General features: G+C 39.1%; 1 protein-coding gene across 1 annotated transcript; it reads left to right on the top strand.

The window, feature by feature from the left end:
- Window positions 1-4,868: 4,868 nt before the first annotated feature.
- On the top strand, window positions 4,869-14,364 carry LOC311083759 (serine/threonine-protein kinase TAO3-like; the record flags this gene model as incomplete). Its single annotated transcript, XM_084115514.1, has 7 exons — window positions 4,869-4,895; window positions 5,681-5,915; window positions 6,688-6,818; window positions 8,601-8,804; window positions 9,305-9,544; window positions 9,648-9,860; window positions 14,097-14,364. 7 exons carry the CDS (start codon window positions 4,869-4,871, stop codon window positions 14,316-14,318), a joined length of 1,272 nt encoding a protein of 423 aa, XP_083971640.1. The 3' UTR covers window positions 14,319-14,364.
- Window positions 14,365-18,002: the final 3,638 nt, after the last annotated feature.

The raw sequence follows: 18,002 nt of genomic DNA on the forward strand, positions 1-18,002 counted from the left end.
ATTCTATTCTAATATATTCTTATTCCTAAAGTTTACCAGCAGATATCCCGCCTGCCAACTGTTTGTCCTGCACAAACTTCTGGATGAGTGCTTTTATCTTCTCCAGACAGTCATCTGGCTTTGAGTGCATTTTCTTTGGGTCCAAACACATCATATTGTGCACAATTGGTGCGGCTGGTGAAAAATATCTCAGGTGGGGCTGTCATATTGAGCCGGTTTCAATAGTCTGGTAACCATGGGAGTATTAGGCCTACTTTCTGCCCTTGGTATGTGTATTGTGCTTTGATGTTTATTTTGTTCTATTCCTTAACCCAGTCCCAGTGGTTCTCAAACTTTTTAGAGTTGTACCCCAAGAGGCTTTAATATCCTTCTGCGTACCCCCACTCTTCAGTCGCACCTTTTTCAGTAAGGGACAATATTTGCCCCCTTAAATCGATTTTTTCAAGTGCATTTTTACCTTTACAAATACCTTAAAATAAATAAATAAATAATAAAATAATAATGTTTTGAATAAAAAAAAAGTTAAATAGATAAATATGCAATGATGGTAAAAACGAAGTGATGCTTTTAAATATTAAATTAAAACCGCCAGTAGGTGATGAGCCATCGAGTCATTCATTCAGAAACGAAGCAAGTGGCTGTATTTATGAATTAATCATTGAATCATTGACTCTAAAGATTCGTTCACAATCATTGCTGTGTGCTGCAGTTTGCTGTGGCTTTCATTGGAGCTATTCATTTATTGTAAAAATACTGACAACTGTGTTGAAAATGAACATCACTTAATATTAATATTTCGTTTGTTGAACTGTTGTATAAAATCAATGTCACATTCGCAATCGTGTGGATCTTCATATAATGTGATCAATATTAAACACAGGATACACACAGGGTATGTGTTTGTATCGAAGAGAGTTTGAATTATATCGATCTCCATGCTCAGCCTGTGTCTATATTTGTTCTTCATGATAGTAAGTGCTAACTTAAATCCCTACTTTTACAAAGGTAACGTACATTGTCGAGAACGGCAGCTGTCATATTATAGCCTACACGCTGCTTAAATGCAGAAAGTTTTGACCGCAAAAGATGAGGTAATTTGATCGTATGTCATGTATTTACAGCATTTAACCTGAGAGAAATGCATGCTCAGTTTAAAACTTATTTTTAAGATGAGGTAGTATTAAAGGAACGGCAAAATTCAGCACTTTGTTCCCGCACCCCCTTCTGTCACCTCACGGTTTGAGAACCACTGCCTTTACATATCTTTGTAAAACGAAAAATAATAATAATATTACAAATAATTATTAGTATTAACCACCCAAACACAATTTAACACAAACTGCATGATACCAGTGCTCTGTGAAAAAGTCAGTAATTATTTAATGCCATATTACAAGGCTGAGGCATTTACACAAAAACAAACAAATTGCACAAACTTTCCATTTGCATTTGAAATTGAACTCAAAAAGTTTAGTTACTTTCTCAGACAGGTCCCTCACTTCGGTAACTGTCCATGTTGGATCTGTCCCTGTTGTTTAAAAAAGTAATCACGGAAAGCAAAACAAGGCATTAGCATGACGCATCCAGCTAGCCAGGCCGATAGACCGCTGTCTGATGGAGATAGGCGCGCATGAGCGCGGGCGCGGGCAGGCACGCGCAGCTTGGGGCGCTAACAGAAGCGCCCATAGCTGACTAGATTTGAGCTCGCTGATTAGCTACAGTTTATGTCAAACATGTATATCTTAAATCAGTAATTGGCTAAGCTGCTCCACAGACCCGCCTCTCTGGGGCGATTTTTCCATCGCCCCAGAGCTGATGAGACGTGCACGCAGGTGGAGGAGACATTTTTAATTTCTATCATATTTTTCACATATACTGGGTGTATTTAATATCTTAAACACACAAAAAAACCCTAGCGCCCTCTATTGGCCAGCCGCCCCTGTTCAGAGGGCACTTATCCAGCGCCTTCTTGCAGATGTTCGAAAGAACAATCTGGCAGTCTTTTCTGAACTGAAGCACACCAAGATCACTAACTCTGCCTTTGGCCCCTGACAGCTCCTGACAACAAAACATGGCTTGTCAAATTTCTATGAGCTCTCCAAACACTAAGCAGAAGGTTAACAATACCTCAATTGTACATATCAAAACAGCTCACACTCAAAGTTAGTCACATTTGTTTGACACATTTCTATCTAAAGATATCAATGAATTTACAGGAAGTCCCACCTTGATGACAGCTGTTGTACCCATTCCAATGTCCACTTCCTTTGGACTCAGCCAGAGTTTTTGATCCGTAACATCAAGCCTAACAAGTTTGTATGGAGTGAGAGGCAGGGCATCTTGCTTGATAAAGCGTTTAAGGAGAATCTGAAAATAAAATTCAATTCAGTTAATTTGTGTGTGTGTTTGACATTTGTTGTTGTTGTTGTTGTTACTGTTGTTGTGAATGATTACCCGGATAAAATTTTCCAAGTCCTCCCAAAGGAAGGGCATCATTGGCACATCCGTCTGATATTTCGCCAGAAATGGCTGAAAGGCTCGTGATATGGACATGAAAAAATGGAATTTGGCCAGCAGAAGGGGATCCATTTGGGCTTCACAAATGCTGTCAAATGATGATGTCCCTGGGTTCCTCACCTTCTTTGACTTCACAAGGTCTACATACTTCACAATGGAGGGCCAGACTTCTAACGCTCTTTCAACAGTAGGCAAATTTTCTAACCACCTATGCCCACAGAAAGGCAAGGGGAATGTTGAAGTTGCTGTTGCAGAAGCTCTTCTGGCTGGTGCGCAGTGGAAGAGAAAATGAAGTGCTTTAAGCACTTTTTCCACCATACACAATTCAAAACCACCATTAAATGCATTATGAAGGGTGTGTAAACCACAGCTTCCGACAATTTGAATTTGTGTCCCAGCAAATTGCTCAGCATGCTCTTTTTGCAGGAGATTCACAAATTTCCAGTTGACAGACGGTCCATCCATTGACAAGGAGAGCATATTCCTGAGATTTAGTTCCTTTGTACATTCCTAAAAATATGAAAAACACAAACATTATAAAAACTGCCAACTTATTCCTAAAGCAATGATACCAAGAGAATTTTATTAAGATAGCCTATGTCTGTCAAATATTTAAATAAAGTAAGTTTACCATAAGATATTTCACAATATTTCTATGTAGGTGACAATAAAAACTCCTTGAATCTGTGAGTTTGCTTATTAATTAGAACAGGGGAACATTCAAAATAGCTTTAAGAATATACTATTCAATTAAAAACCAGCTGACTTAATTCCAACATCAGGGTAGGAAAACTGGTTTTGCACACATTTATCCACGAGAGGACCTAAACCAAAACCGACTGTTGCAAATTTGCTTGCCAATAATTATTATTATCCCATTTACAAACAATAAACACTGACATTTTAAATCACGTGCTTGTCTTAATTTGTTAGATTGTTGAATGGCTTACCTTGAACTTTTCCAGTAAGTCTTCAGCAGTGGAGTGACCCATATACTGTGATCCCAGATACCGGGACTGCACTCGAGAACCATTCTCGTCATTCGCCCAATACCTGACATGCAAATCCAGGTGTTTGCTTTTGGTGGTCCTATTCATGCTTTCGTCAAACATGACAACGAAGCTGCCTTGATTCACACTTGACAGAAGTTCCCTTTTTATGTACGGAACAAGTCCAAATCGAGGTCCAAAAAGAGGTTTTGTCCCTGCCACAACTAAATGTTTTTGCACATTTCGAGTCAGGGAACATTGCCCTGAAGACGGTGCTCACGTCTTAGTTGGACGTATAGGAGTGATGTCGGCTAACCGTGTGCAAAACCCACAGCATTTCGGCCTTCAGTTTAGTGGTTGGGAAGAATGTACCGAAGGCATTACTTGTACTGGGACCCGAAGACACCAACGTGGGTGTAACGTTAGCCTTTGAAGTAGATACCGATGCTGCAAACATCTGAATGGGGACAGTTGTTGCCTGACTGTCGGCATAGCGCTTGTGCTTCTCCCCTTTCATATGTGCGTCAAGGGCTTTGCAGCCCATTGTTCCCAATCGTATGGTCTTTTTGCAAAGTCTGCACCGCACTTCGTATTCCGTCATTTTTTGTAACCAGCCGCTATATTTCTCATCATCGAGCCAGTTATCATTAAACCTGCACTTCCCCATCTTGGCTCGCGTCTGCCACTCTGAAACACTTCTTCGTCTGTTTCTATGACAGGCCTACGGGGAAAACACTGCCCCCTAAATGGTGTGTGATGCCTGTGCTATAGGCACATGCTACTTTTTACTGTCTTTAGACAGGGACGTGTGCTGGTGAAATAACGTTAGCATGGGAAATAGTTTTTCCGATATCTTTCTTTCATTACGCCCAGATGAAATTTAATGCCACTCTTCGAAAATTAGCGAAATTTAATACATTTTAAGACCTTAAAAAAGTTATATTTTATTTAAGACGTTTTAATACTGTTTAAGGATCCGCGGAGACCCTGTACCACACTACAAAAAGAATCGTGTAAAACCCAGTAAACCCTGAGATTATTACTAGTGACAATAAAACAAAATATATGGATATGAGAATGTGTATACAATATAACTAAATTAACAATCTCTTACATATTTTCTAATTTCACTAAACATTTCATTAAGTTTGGTGAACATTTTTATTAAACATGGACCTTTATGTTCATTAAAAATACTTTTTGTGCTATTGTATGCTCATTTTTAAAATGTAAGCAACTAATTTAGACGTGCAAACTGGGTGCCGGTGTGGTGAGAATTTCAAGCTCGGCCAGATTCGGCTCGAAGTCGTTCATCTTCGGATGCGGAGCCGCGCGCGCTGTTACAAAAAAGCCGCGCACATCATGGCGCACACCGCCAAGCGAAATAGGGTCTTGCGCACCCAACGCGCACGACCGCCCACACCGCAATAACGTATTTTTTGCCGCGCGCACCTTCGCGCTCGTGCGGACGCCTTGACAGTGAAAACATGGATAGCTGGAAAATTCAGTCAATGGTGGGGAAAGAGTAAAGTAGAATTAAAGTAAATTCCTATGTGCACTACCAGTGGACTAGCCTACCAAAAAATTCAGATAGCAGAATTAGAAACATATCTGTTTTATATCAATATTTTATTCAATATTATCAAACAATGTAAGTTTCATAAAACTGTATATGGAAAAACTATGTAAAAAAAAAGTATATTTAATAGGCTACTCAATCAAAAGAGTTAACACAACTACAAGTCAAGTATACTTTGAATAATTCAACTTTTAAGTATATCTCGATCAAAAGATTGAGTACAAGTATAGGCCAAATATTGGACTTTTCTCTCAGTATAAGTCAAGAACACTTAAGTGTAATTAAGTATATTTCTGAGAAGTATATTTTTGAAAAGTATATAAAATGTAGGCTAAAAGTATGCTTTCTTCTTTTTAGTTGAAAAGAAGTGTACTAATAGAACACTTGAATAAACTTATTTTTCGTAAGGGGAAGCCTTTAAGTTCTTAATTTTAACTGATCAATTCAGTTAATAAGGCACTACTATAGTAATTGGTAACTTAAATGGTAACAATGAACATCTTTATCTTAAAATAAAGTGGTTTAAAAGGTGCAAAGAGAAAATAATCTTGCTTTGCTTACGTGACTTTTGACCCCCAACACACTGTTTTTGCAGGTCAGTGAGCAGATCCAGGAGCATGAGCAGGAAGCTGTGCGGCGTGAGCAGATGTCAGGGTATAAGCGCATGCGGCGGCAGCACCAGAAGCAGCTGATCGCCCTGGAGAACAGGCTAAAGGCTGAGATGGATGAGCACAAGCTCCGGCTGCAGAAGGAAGTGGAGACCCAGGCCAATAACACTTACATTGAACTGGAGCGGCTGGCCAAGAAGCAAGCTGCACAACTGGACAAGGAGATGCTTGCTCCTACTGTACTTTAGGTACACATAGTAGAGAGGGTTATGCAAAGTTTACAAGATGTCACGTTTTTTTCTGTAAGTTGCTACTGTGAACATGCAGTGGGGTCCAAAAGTTCAAGACCACAGTAAAAATTTGGAATGGAAAATCTAATTTGAACCTGGAAATTAACAGAAAGTTTTAGAATTATGAAAAATGTCAAACAAATAAAGGTTATGATGAAAAATGAATTGGAAATATTTAAGTTTTTCAGTATTTTCAGTATTATCAAATAAGCACATTTGTGACATTGATCACTTGAACTCCTTTGTACAGGTGATCAGATGTTCTTGCTTGCATTGAAGCTCAAGAATCTCTTTGGATCATCTCAAATCAACAAACTTGTGGAGTTCAAGCAGCTCGAGGCTGCTGTGATTAAAACAAAAGGTGAACATACTATGCAGTTCAAATTATTTTTTATAATTTGTAATCAAAATAAACTGTAATAAATTATTATGCGAAATGATTTTCACTAGTGGTCTCAGACTTTTGTATGCCGCTATATGTGGATTACATGAATTATTTTAAATAGATTTTTAATGAAATGACTTAGTTCAGTATGTTTATTCAATATAGCAAATCTCCATGATGACAAAATATTGTCAGTTTAGTAATGCACAGCTGACCACAGTAAGCTTTTTGTGATACTTATCCTCCCTTGGCCCTACGTGATTAATTTGTAAATGAGTAATGTTGCAAAACCAGATGTTATTTCATTTTGTCTCTCAAAAGACGAAGGCCTCGGCAGCTGAGGAGAAGAGAATCCAGCAACAGATCTTGGTCCAGCAGAAGAAGGAACTGACCACCTTCTTGGACACACAGAAAAAGCAGTACAGACTATGCAGAGAAAGAATGAAAGAGGTGAGATCAGGACAGTCAATGAATTCACAGGACACAGGACAAACCCCAAACCCAACTTTTAATGGATGGGCCCCACTCATCTGAGCTAATGAGTATACCATAGACCAGTGGTTCCCAAACTGGGGTATCTGAGGTGACAGAGGGGGCATGCGAACAAAATGCTGTGTTTTGCCGTTCATTTAATTCTACCATTTAATTTAATTCTAAAATCTATTGCGGTCAAAACTGACTGCATCCACACAAGTAGCGTGCATATGATAGGTTGCGTGCGGCAGAGTATGCTGCCATAGCAAATCGTGCTACATTACTGCCATTTAGCACTTACTAGCATGAAGAACAAATATAGACATTATGTAAGATACAAAAACATACCCTTGCGTAAGTTCTTGTTTTTAATTTTGATATTATATTATCTGAACAAGAATGCAATTTTACATGTATGTACAGTACATGTTTATGTACATTTTAAAAACAGTATTGTTGTCAGTATTGTTTGCTCTATTTATCAACAAAATAATAGTTCCAACAAAAGCCACAGCAGAACTGCAGCACACAGCGGTGTTTTGTGAACAAATCTGCGGCTTTGATCCCATTCATAATTCATAATTACAGCCACTTGCTTTTTTACTGAATGAATGAATGACTTGATGGCTCACTCATTAAGATATTGACTTACTGTGACCTACTGGCGGTTTAAGTTTAATATTTAAAAGTATCACTTCGTTTTTACCATCATTGCATATTTCTCTATTGAACATGTTTTTTATTTAAAACATTATTTATTTTATAAAGGCATTTCTAAAGGTAAATTTTTTTTACTGGAAAATCAGTTTAAGGGGGCAAATATTATCAAAAACTATCAAATATAAAAAACTTGTTTAAAACTAAAAATGTTGTCATTACTAGGCAAATAACTAACTGAAACAACTAATTTTTTATTCACACATAATAACCAAAAAACTTAATATTTTGAATGGCGTCCTTTGGCTTGCATTCTTGCTGGCATTGTTTTTATGTACTTTTCCACAGTCTCTGTTGTTATTGACTTAATGTAATGACTGAAATAGTTTAGTTGTTCCCAAAGATTTGCTTTTAATGAAACTTTTATGCGACCTATCTTTGAATCTACTAAATCCCAAAGATTCATGTCCGGACTTTGACTTGGCCAACTGTGACTAAAGAGCTTACACATACTGGTGGATTAACCATTACAGAAATAAAAAATGATTTCGGTAATCACCAATACTTTTAGTTTAGGGCAGCTGTGGCACAAACCTTACATTGGGGGGTGGTCTAATAATTTTTTTTAATAAAAAAAAACAATAGTTTTCATGCATTACTCCGCCACTCCTTACTATTGGCTGGTTCCTATCCCAGCCAGGGATACGGGGGGAGCACTCTGGGTTCGGGCCAAATTCGAGGTCGGGGACCTCCCCTCGGACAGCACGCCAAATAGTCTTTTTTCTGTCTGATTATTTGTAAGTGTGAACTCGTGAAATGGAAAAGGTGTGACTGCAGCCTAAGTGGAACAGAGGGGGTACACAGAAGGATGTTAAATGCCTCAGGGGGTACACCACTCTAAAAAGCTTGGGAACCACTGCCATAGACGATGTTAGTCCCTTTGTCACAGGGCCCTGAACAATGTCAGACTAATTGTTTCATATTACCTGTAATAGGTGTAAGCCAAGTACTGTATATAATTCCATTGTCCCTCATATTCGATTACCATGATTTTGCAGTAAAATATTACAGTAAGATTTTTGTTTTTTCTGTATACATTAGGAAATGAATGAAGACTCTGATACACCAAAAGAGGAGAAACAGGAGCGCTTGTCACGGCATAAGGAAACAATGCAGCGCTCCCAGGCTGAGGAGGAGGCCCAGCTGTTGAACCAGCAAAGACTGGTTTATGAAAGGAGCTGCCGTGCTCTAAAAAGAAGAAGCCTTATCAAGAAGCATGAGTTTGAACAAGAGCAAATGCGGGAGGCAAGAAATAATATGAATCACCACAAAGAATGTCTCAAGCACATTCTTTTGTTCTTGTGAATTTTGAGGTTTCATTTAAACATTAAATTTAAAAAATAAAAAAGTTTAAGCTTGTTTAAGTTTAAGATTAATGTTTTAAACTGTGGTATTTGAAAATAGTTTTTGTGGAAACCATGATAATTTTTTTCAGGATTCTTTGATAAATAGAACAGAAATCTTTTGTAACAATGTAAAAGTCTTTACTGTCACTTTTAAATGTATTTACAATCAATTTAATACATCTTTGCTGAATAAAAGTATTAATGTCTTTTAAAAAAAACTGACCACAAAGTTTTGAAAGGTAGCGTGTGTGTGTGTAGATTTTATATAGTGATATTTAGTGTTGATCAGAGCATTTGTGCTATTTCAAATCAGAAACCTGTTACACGTTATCCTTTTTTGTTGATGTCACACAAACTAATGAAATATTATTCATACATGACTTGCTCTTTATGTTAAAGGAACTTAACAAGAAGAAGACACAAAAAGAAATGGAGCATGCGTTGATGATCAGGCAGGATGAGTCCACCCAAGAGCTGGAACAGCGCCATCTACATACCTTACAAAGGCTACGCTTTGAGCTGATGCGCCACCAGCATCAAACTGAGTTGGAGAACCAGGAGGAGTACAACAGTCGCCGGCAGAGGGAGCTACACAGAAAGCATGCACTGGAACGCCGACAGCAGCCCAGGAACCTTAAGGTAAACATTTTGTAATGGTGGGTAGAACTAAACGTGCTATATAACTTGCCTTGCCTTAAATCATTATCTAAAATTATACCTAAATAATGTCATCTCATTATAGACATTGGAGATGCAGATCAAAAAGCAATTCCAAGATACATGTAAGGTGCAAAACAAGCAGTACAAAGCTCTGAGGAACCATCAGCTGGAAGTCTCCCCAAAGAGTGACCACAAAGCCATCCTGAAGTCACTGAAGGAGGAGCAGACCCGCAAGCTTGCACAGCTGGCAGAACAATATGAGCAAAGCATTAATGAGATGATGGCCTCTCAATCGGTAAAGTACACAAGCAGCAGAAGAAAATTACGTCAAACCACACAATTTGTCCTCAGAATGTGAAGTCAGTTTGTGGCCTAGGTTATAAACTTCACCTGATAAATGTTTTGAAACATATACTTCCAAAAGAAAAAGGTGTATGATTTACTTTCTATTTATAAATTTAATTATAAATTTCACTAATAATTACAAAGAAACAGCATGTAACACATTGAATTAAATACAACATTTTGAAGTTGAAAGACTGAAATAGAATTGTATTATGTACTCTTAATACTTTATTCAATATAATAATTGTAATTATTATAAAAACTAGATGTACCGCATGGCGGTACAAAATTTGACCGCCGCTCAGGCCTGCACTGGCTTTCCACAAAAATAAATGACGTGGAGCAATTTGGCTGTATTGCGTGTTTATGTATATAAGTTGTATATTTTAAAAGACTGTCTGGAGTATTCCTGTGGATCATGGATAATTTAGAGTTTTGTAATTATTTGCCATTACTATTTAAGTTTTATATCAAAAGTCATTAGTTTAGACACTTAACATCCATAATGTGAAAACGTCACATCCATAACAGTGGTTAACAGTAAAAAGCGACTGAAGTGCCCTTGAGCAAGGCACCTAACCCCTCACTGCTCCCCGAGCGCCGCTGTTGTTGCAGGCAGCTCACTGCGCCGAGATTAGTGTGTGCTTCACCTCACTGTGTGTTCACTGTGTGCTGAGTGTGTTTCACTAATTCACGGATTGGGATAAATGCAGAGACCAAATTTCCCTCACGGGATCAAAATAGTATATATACTTATACTTATACATACTAAGTATGAAAAATCTGTGTTTTTTTTTTTCAAAGGACCCTCCCATTCAATTTATACAAACCTCTACCAAACGGTTGAGGTGCCTGTTGATGGTAAAAGTCTGTTATCTGACTTTGGCATGGGTTTGTTGTGTTTTACTGAAATAAAAAACATTTTTTCCCCAAAAAAGTGTTTTTATCTTGTAGCCCTGGTCCCAGAGTTTTAAAAAAAACAATGTTAACAAAATTAAACTCATTCCCACTGTACCTAGTAGAACACTTAAGTAAATGTCCCATTGAAATTAATGGGATTTTATGGATTTATGTGAAGAAAGTGTACACATAATACATTTTGGTCTGTACCATGAAGAGAAAACTGATTCAACTATATAAACTATATATTTTCTGAAAGCGTAGACTCTCAGGATGTGATCTAACATGGCATGAAACATGTCCCACCCACGTCATTAGTATATTACTGCCCAAGCATAACACATTGGGTATTGGTAAATCGGGTATATGGCTGATACCTAAAAAAAGTAGTAGTATGTGCATGTCTGTCTGTGTGTGTGTGTGTATGTGTGTGTGTTTGTGTATGTGTGTGTCTGTGTGTGTCTGTGCGTGTATGTGTGCGTGCGTACATGTGTGTGCGCGTGTGTGTTTGTGTGTGTGTGTCTGTGCATGTGGATTTGTATGTGTGTGTATGGGTGTGTGTCTGTGCCTGTGGATGTCAGTGTGTGTGCATGCTTGCCTTTGTTTCTATTCCTGCATGTGTGTGTGTGACAGTATCATCCTAAACCAGCAACCCTTCGCTCAACAGCACCATCTACAGGCCGATGAGTGTACAGTCACTAAATGTGCACATAAATGAATTTATTTTATACCCCCCATGGATGAAATTCTACGAAACTTAGCATACCCCCAGAGGATGTCAAGTTAATCATACACATGAAATATGGTGCAGTTCTGAACATCTCCACTGAAGATAGGGGCGATTAAAGCAGAATAATATTGCATTTTCATTTTTTATGGGAGGGGCGCAAATCACAAATGAGTGATTATGGGCTAGGTTGATGTGGGCCCTTAAGACCAACATACCATAAAAATTTCTTCATCCTCGGTTCCACGGTTCAAGTAGTTATTTAGGAAAAACTGCATTTTTTGGGTTTGGGGGGGCCCAGCGCGGGGGGGGAGTGGCCCCCGGGGACCAAACGAAATTTTTCCGTAAAAGTCTAGTGGGACTACATGCCCACCAAATTTCATGTTCCCCGGTGTTTCGGTGTCCCTGGTATCGTTGACGGAAAATTCAGTAGATTGACGAAAAAAAAAAAAAAAAACCTTTGACAATCCCTATATGACCGCTCTCGCTAGCTACGCTAGCGGCGGTCATAATAATATTGCATTTTAATTTGTTATGGGAGGGGCGCAAATCACAAATGACTGATTATGGGCTAGGTTGATGTGGGCCCTTAAGAGCAACATACCATCAAAATTTCTTCATCCTCTGTGCCACGGTTCAGGTAGTTATTTAGGAAAAACTGCATTTTTTGGGTTTGGGGGGGCCCAGCGCGGGGGGGGAGTGGCCCCCGGGGACCAAACGAAATTTTTCCGTAAAAGTCTAGTGGGGCTACATGCCCACCAAATTTCATGTTCCCCGGTGTTTCGGTGTCCCTGGTATCGTTGACGAAAAATTCACGGGGGGCCCAGCGCGGGGGGGGAGTGGCCCCCGGGGACCAAACGAAATTTTTCCGTAAAAGTCTAGTGGGGCTACATGCCCACCAAATTTCATGTTCCCCGGTGTTTCGGTGTCCCTGGTATCGTTGACGAAAAATTCACGGGGGGCCCAGCGCGGGGGGGGAGTGGCCCCCGGGGACCAAACGAAATTTTTCTGTAAAAGTCTAGTAGACCAACATACCATAAAAATTTCTTCATCCTCGGTGCCACGGTTCAGGTAGTTATTTAGGAAAAACTGCATTTTTTGGGTTTGGGGGGGCCCAGCGTGGGGGGGGAGTGGCCCCCGGGGACCAAACGAAATTTTTCCGTAAAAGTCTAGTGGGGCTACATGCCCACCAAATTTTATGTTCCCCGGTGTTTCGGTGTCCCTGGTATCGTTGACGAAAAATTCACGGGGGGCCCAGCGCGGGGGGGGGAGTGGCCCCCGGGGACCAAACGAAATTTTTCCGTAAAATCTATAGTGGGGCTACATGCCCACCAAATTTCATGTTCCCCAGTGTTTCGGTGTCCCTGGTATCGTTGACGAAAAATTCACGGGGGGCCCTGTGGGGGGGGGGGGGGGGGAGTGGCCCCCGGGGACCAAACAAAATTTTTCTGTAAAAGTCTAGTAGACCAACATACCATAAAAATTTCTTCATCCTCGGTGCCACGGTTCAGGTAGTTATTTAGGAAAAACTGCATTTTTTGGGTTTGGGGGGGGGCCCAGCGCGGGGGGGGAGTAGCCCCCGGGGACCAAACGAAATTTTTCCGTAAAAGTCTAGTGGGGCTACATGCCCACCAAATTTCATGTTCCCCGGTGTTTCGGTGTCCCTGGTATCGTTGACGAAAAATTCGCGGGGGCCCCAGCGCGGGGGGGGAAGTGGCCCCCGGGGACCAAACGAAATTTTTCCGTAAAAGTCTAGTAGACCAACATACCATAAAAAATTCTTCATCCTCGGTGCCACGGTTCAGGTAGTTATTTAGGAAAAACTGCATTTTTGGGGTTTGGGGGGGCCCAGCGCGGGGGGGGAGTGGCCCACGGGGACCAAACGAAATTTTTCCGTAAAAGTCTAGTGGGGCTACATGCCCACCAAATTTCATGTTCCCCGGTGTTTCGGTGTCCCTGGTATCGTTGACGAAAAAATTCAGTAGATGACGAAAAAAAAAAAAAAAAAAAACTTTGACAATCCCTATATGACCGCTTTCGCTAGCTACGCTAGCGGCGGTCATAATAATCAATGTAATTACTGTAATAATCTTTTTTTATTTAAAACTTTGAAACAGTAGGCAACAGGACTTCACTGAGTGTGTCAAAAATTGGAATGCATTTTTTTTCCCTTCACATTGCCTCTTTGGAATTAGAGAAAACCTGTTGAAACAGAAAATAGAGTGTTTAATTGTTCTTAAACAAATGCTGTTTTCATATGCAGTCAAAATATGCTTTTTTAATATTCCCCTTATAGCTTCTGGCTAAAACCGTTTGAGAGGTTTCCCTCTAGTGACTCTGCTAGGAACTGCTAAAATACGATTTACAAATTGAATTTCCAAAACCAAGCCAAAGTTTCTACTTACACCATTTGTCCAAATGAACACTGTTAAGTGTAATTTTGCTGCTTATATGCAATATTGCTTTTATTCAATATGGAATAGTATAGAAAATCTCAGTGTTTTAGATAAATAGATTTATAATAATAATAATAATAATTGGAGCATATCATTCTCTCAGTTACGTTTAGATGAAGAGCAGGAGGCTGAATGTCAGGCTTTAAGGCAGCAGCTACACCAGGAGATGGAGCTCCTTGATGCCTACCAGAACAAAACCAAGGCACAGATGGAGGCCCAACATGAGCGTGAGTTGCAGAAGTTGGAACAGAAGGCGTCTTTGCGCCGGGCTCACTTGGAACAGAAGGTGAGCTGCTTTTTTATTTTATTTTTTATTTTTTATTAACCTCTGTAATTCATAGGATAGATTTGGCCATAACTGGTCAAACTGTAAACTGGTAGTAATGAAATGGAAGGAATCTTGTCTGAAATACTGCCCACACCTCTGTTCACAGATTGAAGATCTGGCCTCATCCTTGAGAAAGTCAAACGAGGCCAGATGATCCAACAGAGGTAAAAGGGACTGTTCAACACTGATGTCTTTGGACACATTGTGCCTGCACTGTCCCTGATTGTTGGATTTACCAAGATTATCCAAACAGTGACCATGCTGGATCAATATCTTATAACTCATATCGGCTGTGAGAACTTCACTGTATTTCTGAAAGGAGAAACTAAACAGCTACAAACTCAAAAGTGGTTTGGTGGTGCATCATTGAGCTCATAAACCAAGAAGAAATATCTAGACAAACTGACCTTTTCTCCATGCCATTGTCCCACTTTTGGTAGTAAATTAGTAATTCAGGATATTTTAGTACAAGTAAAGGGCCGTACACACCGGGACGAATATCGGCTCGCGTTATTCGCCAGCGTTTTTCAACGCGTTTTTTGTGTTCACACCCAATCGATTTTCGCTGACGATGAGCCGAGTGAACATGCAAATTCATTCCCTGACATTAGATGGCGCTTAATGTAAAACAGAAATATCCCGGTACACAAGGTCCATTTGCTCTGCAATACTACTCCATAACAGTTATCTTTTATCAAGATTTTTGTAGTCACTGTCGCGTTTGTCATATAGTTCTTTATGTTCCGACACCAACGAGACCAGCAGCTCTACATTCATCTTGCCTTGCATCTTCCTCGTCTTATTTCTTCCCAGTGTAGACGCTACTTGGCGTATATCTTCTTCGCCGTTACGTATGTGTGCTCGGCAAGACCGTTTTGTGTTTGAGCACAAAGTTGTATTTTACTGTAACTTCAGAAGCTCCAAACACGTGAGCAAAAGCGCCAATCTCATTGGTCGGATAGTTTTTGACGCGGCGCGTCAAACCAAAAAAACGAACCCGAGGCGTTTTTTTTAAAAATGACGCTTTTACGCGTGGCGTTTTTCGTGTCGGTGTGAACAGGCCTTAAGCACTTTGATATGTTGAGTACGATCCCATCATGTTAGGTGGAAATGAAGTGTGAAATGCCTTTGGTGTCATCAAAGGACATTGCGAATGTAGAATGTGTCCTGCGTCTTCACCGTGGCTATTAGCTGTTTTATCACAGAGAATGTGACAACTGTTGATGAAAACTTTACGCAGAAGCAGATTTTGAAGCAGTGTCTGATTTTAAAATATGGTGAATACATTAAGAGCTTTTAATTAATTTCATATTGTGTAACCCATGCTTTATTTCTTTTTTACTTAGAAAAAGAAGAAAGAAAAAAATGTATCCATCGTTCAGTATCCTAAATGAATTGGCATTAGTTTTATCAGGATGTGGACTTATTACATTGAATCAGTTCTGTCAGAGTTACTGGTATTATTGCATGCACAAATTCAGGTTGTGAAGTGGAGCATGAATCTGTCCGAGATTTTAGCCGTGTACAAATAAAAGTGGTCATACAGTTTTGTTTTCATGGCTATTGATACTGCACATAAGCTTTATCTTTGATATAAATTCCCATCAAATTGCCAAATGCCTTTAAGTTCTGTTGATGAATGTTTTTGTTTTCCTTATTTTGCACAATTTGTTTAATTGTGATTCATTCAATGTGTCACTGCTCTTGTACAGGGAAAATGTTGCAATTTGTGTTGTAAAAATTTTATATAAATATTTGTATATGATAACCTAAATAGGGTTTACATATGTATTGATCAATCATTGCCAACAAAGACCTATGGAACTCTTGTTCAGTGAAGGCAGAGGAATGCAATCTTATTTTTGTAAGTAAAATAGAAAGTAACTTATATTCTCATGCATCATGTGACAGCCTTCATGTCTGGTGGAGCTATAATGTGAGAGTTCATGGCTTGCTGTCATTTAGGAAAGACACCACTCCAGCAATTAGTAAAAGGGATTCAGTTGATTCTTAATTCACAAAAACATGTACTGTATAGGCAGATTTGTGGTGTGTAATAAAAGATTCTTTGGGCCTGACCAACTACTATCTTTTATAAACTCTGACCTTTTCCATTATTATTCATGAGTGTCTCATAATGTTTTATCAGTGATCATTGAGATGCTTTCCTACTGTGTTTTAGGGCTTCTTCTCCAACAAAGCCATTGTTAAAACTGCCCTTGCACAAATGAAGTGATGTTTTAACAAATAAACACAATGAAGTTTTGATTGGCTAGTAGCATGCTATGAAGTTTTGACTGGCTAACAGCATGCTGGGAAATATTGATTTGTTTCTTAAAAGTGATAAGAATGAATTTTAATAATTCATTAATTTATTTTGGTTGCTGATGTTAACACAGCAAAATATCTGCATTTCTGTGCATCTTCACGTGCGTACAGTTCGATATCTGACCTCATTTTGCCCTTCAACATGTGTAAGTAGGATTTAAAAAAAAAACATTGTGTAAATCTCAATCTCAGTTCTTGTATGGATTGCTCAGAAGATCACTTTAATAATAAAGATTGTACATAATAATAACAACAATAATGATAATAATAATAAATATAGCTGCAAGCAGCAATTATCAGGGCCAAGTTTTCGGCATAACCCAAGGAATCTATTAAGACCAGTGCCATTATAATAGGCAAATTCTTTCAAAAGTTATTAGCATTTTTAGAAATTTTGTTATAACTTTTTATACCACAAGGAGGTGCTTCCCCGGAAACTTTTTGAGTACCTTCAAGGCATGGTGCCGATGACTCATACCGAGTTTCGTAACGATAAGCTAATACGTTTATAAAGTATAGCATTTTATATCACATGTCACATATCACATGATATGAAAATATCTCATTTCGTTTTGGAGTTATAGACATTTATATGTATAAACATAAAAAATGGCCCACACCTGACTTTGTTTGCATTTTCTTGTCACTTACTATTAATATTTGACATTTGGGCATTAGTACTTAGCCAACAACCTATGTTTCCAAACTTCCTACGGTGGTTTCGTCTCGATCGGTCTAATGGTTTCGAAGATATTGGCAAATGTTTTAAGCGCTAAATCACAACGCTACACAAACCGTAAGGTGAAACCTAGCATATTTGCATATTTGCGTAACGTTGGACTTGGCAAGGATTCAGGAACCTAAGGAGATGAGTAGGTGTTGCCTCAGGTCATGGTTGTGATGACATACCAAGTTTGGTCTGAATATACAATAAAGTGTTGTGGACATACAGCCTTGCGTCTGTTTTCACAAGCGCTACGTAAAATTAGTTTGCGCGGTATTCGAGAAAACGAATCAACATTAATTCCATAAATGTTTGTCGGCATGGTCTGAAGATGATCTGATTAAATTTTCGTGACAATCGGAGCAACGGCCTAGGAGGAGTTTGAAAAAGTATGTTTTTCAGAAAATTCAAAATGGCGGACAAATTTTTATGACGGAAAATGACGTCAAAGGTGCAATCGAATCGTCTTGAGGAAAGGAATCAGGGGAAAAAATATTTTTTAGCATAAGTTATTAGCATAAACATGAGTGCAAATTTGGACAGTTGGTGGCGCTAGAGGGATTGATTTGGAGACTCCAAATTTGCTATGTTGACAGATCAGACTGTCCTCTATCAGTGTGTCAAGTTTC

Source organism: Abramis brama (genome assembly GCF_963993115.1).
Source record: "Abramis brama genome assembly, chromosome: 5".
Classification (NCBI taxonomy): domain Eukaryota; kingdom Metazoa; phylum Chordata; class Actinopteri; order Cypriniformes; family Leuciscidae; genus Abramis; species Abramis brama.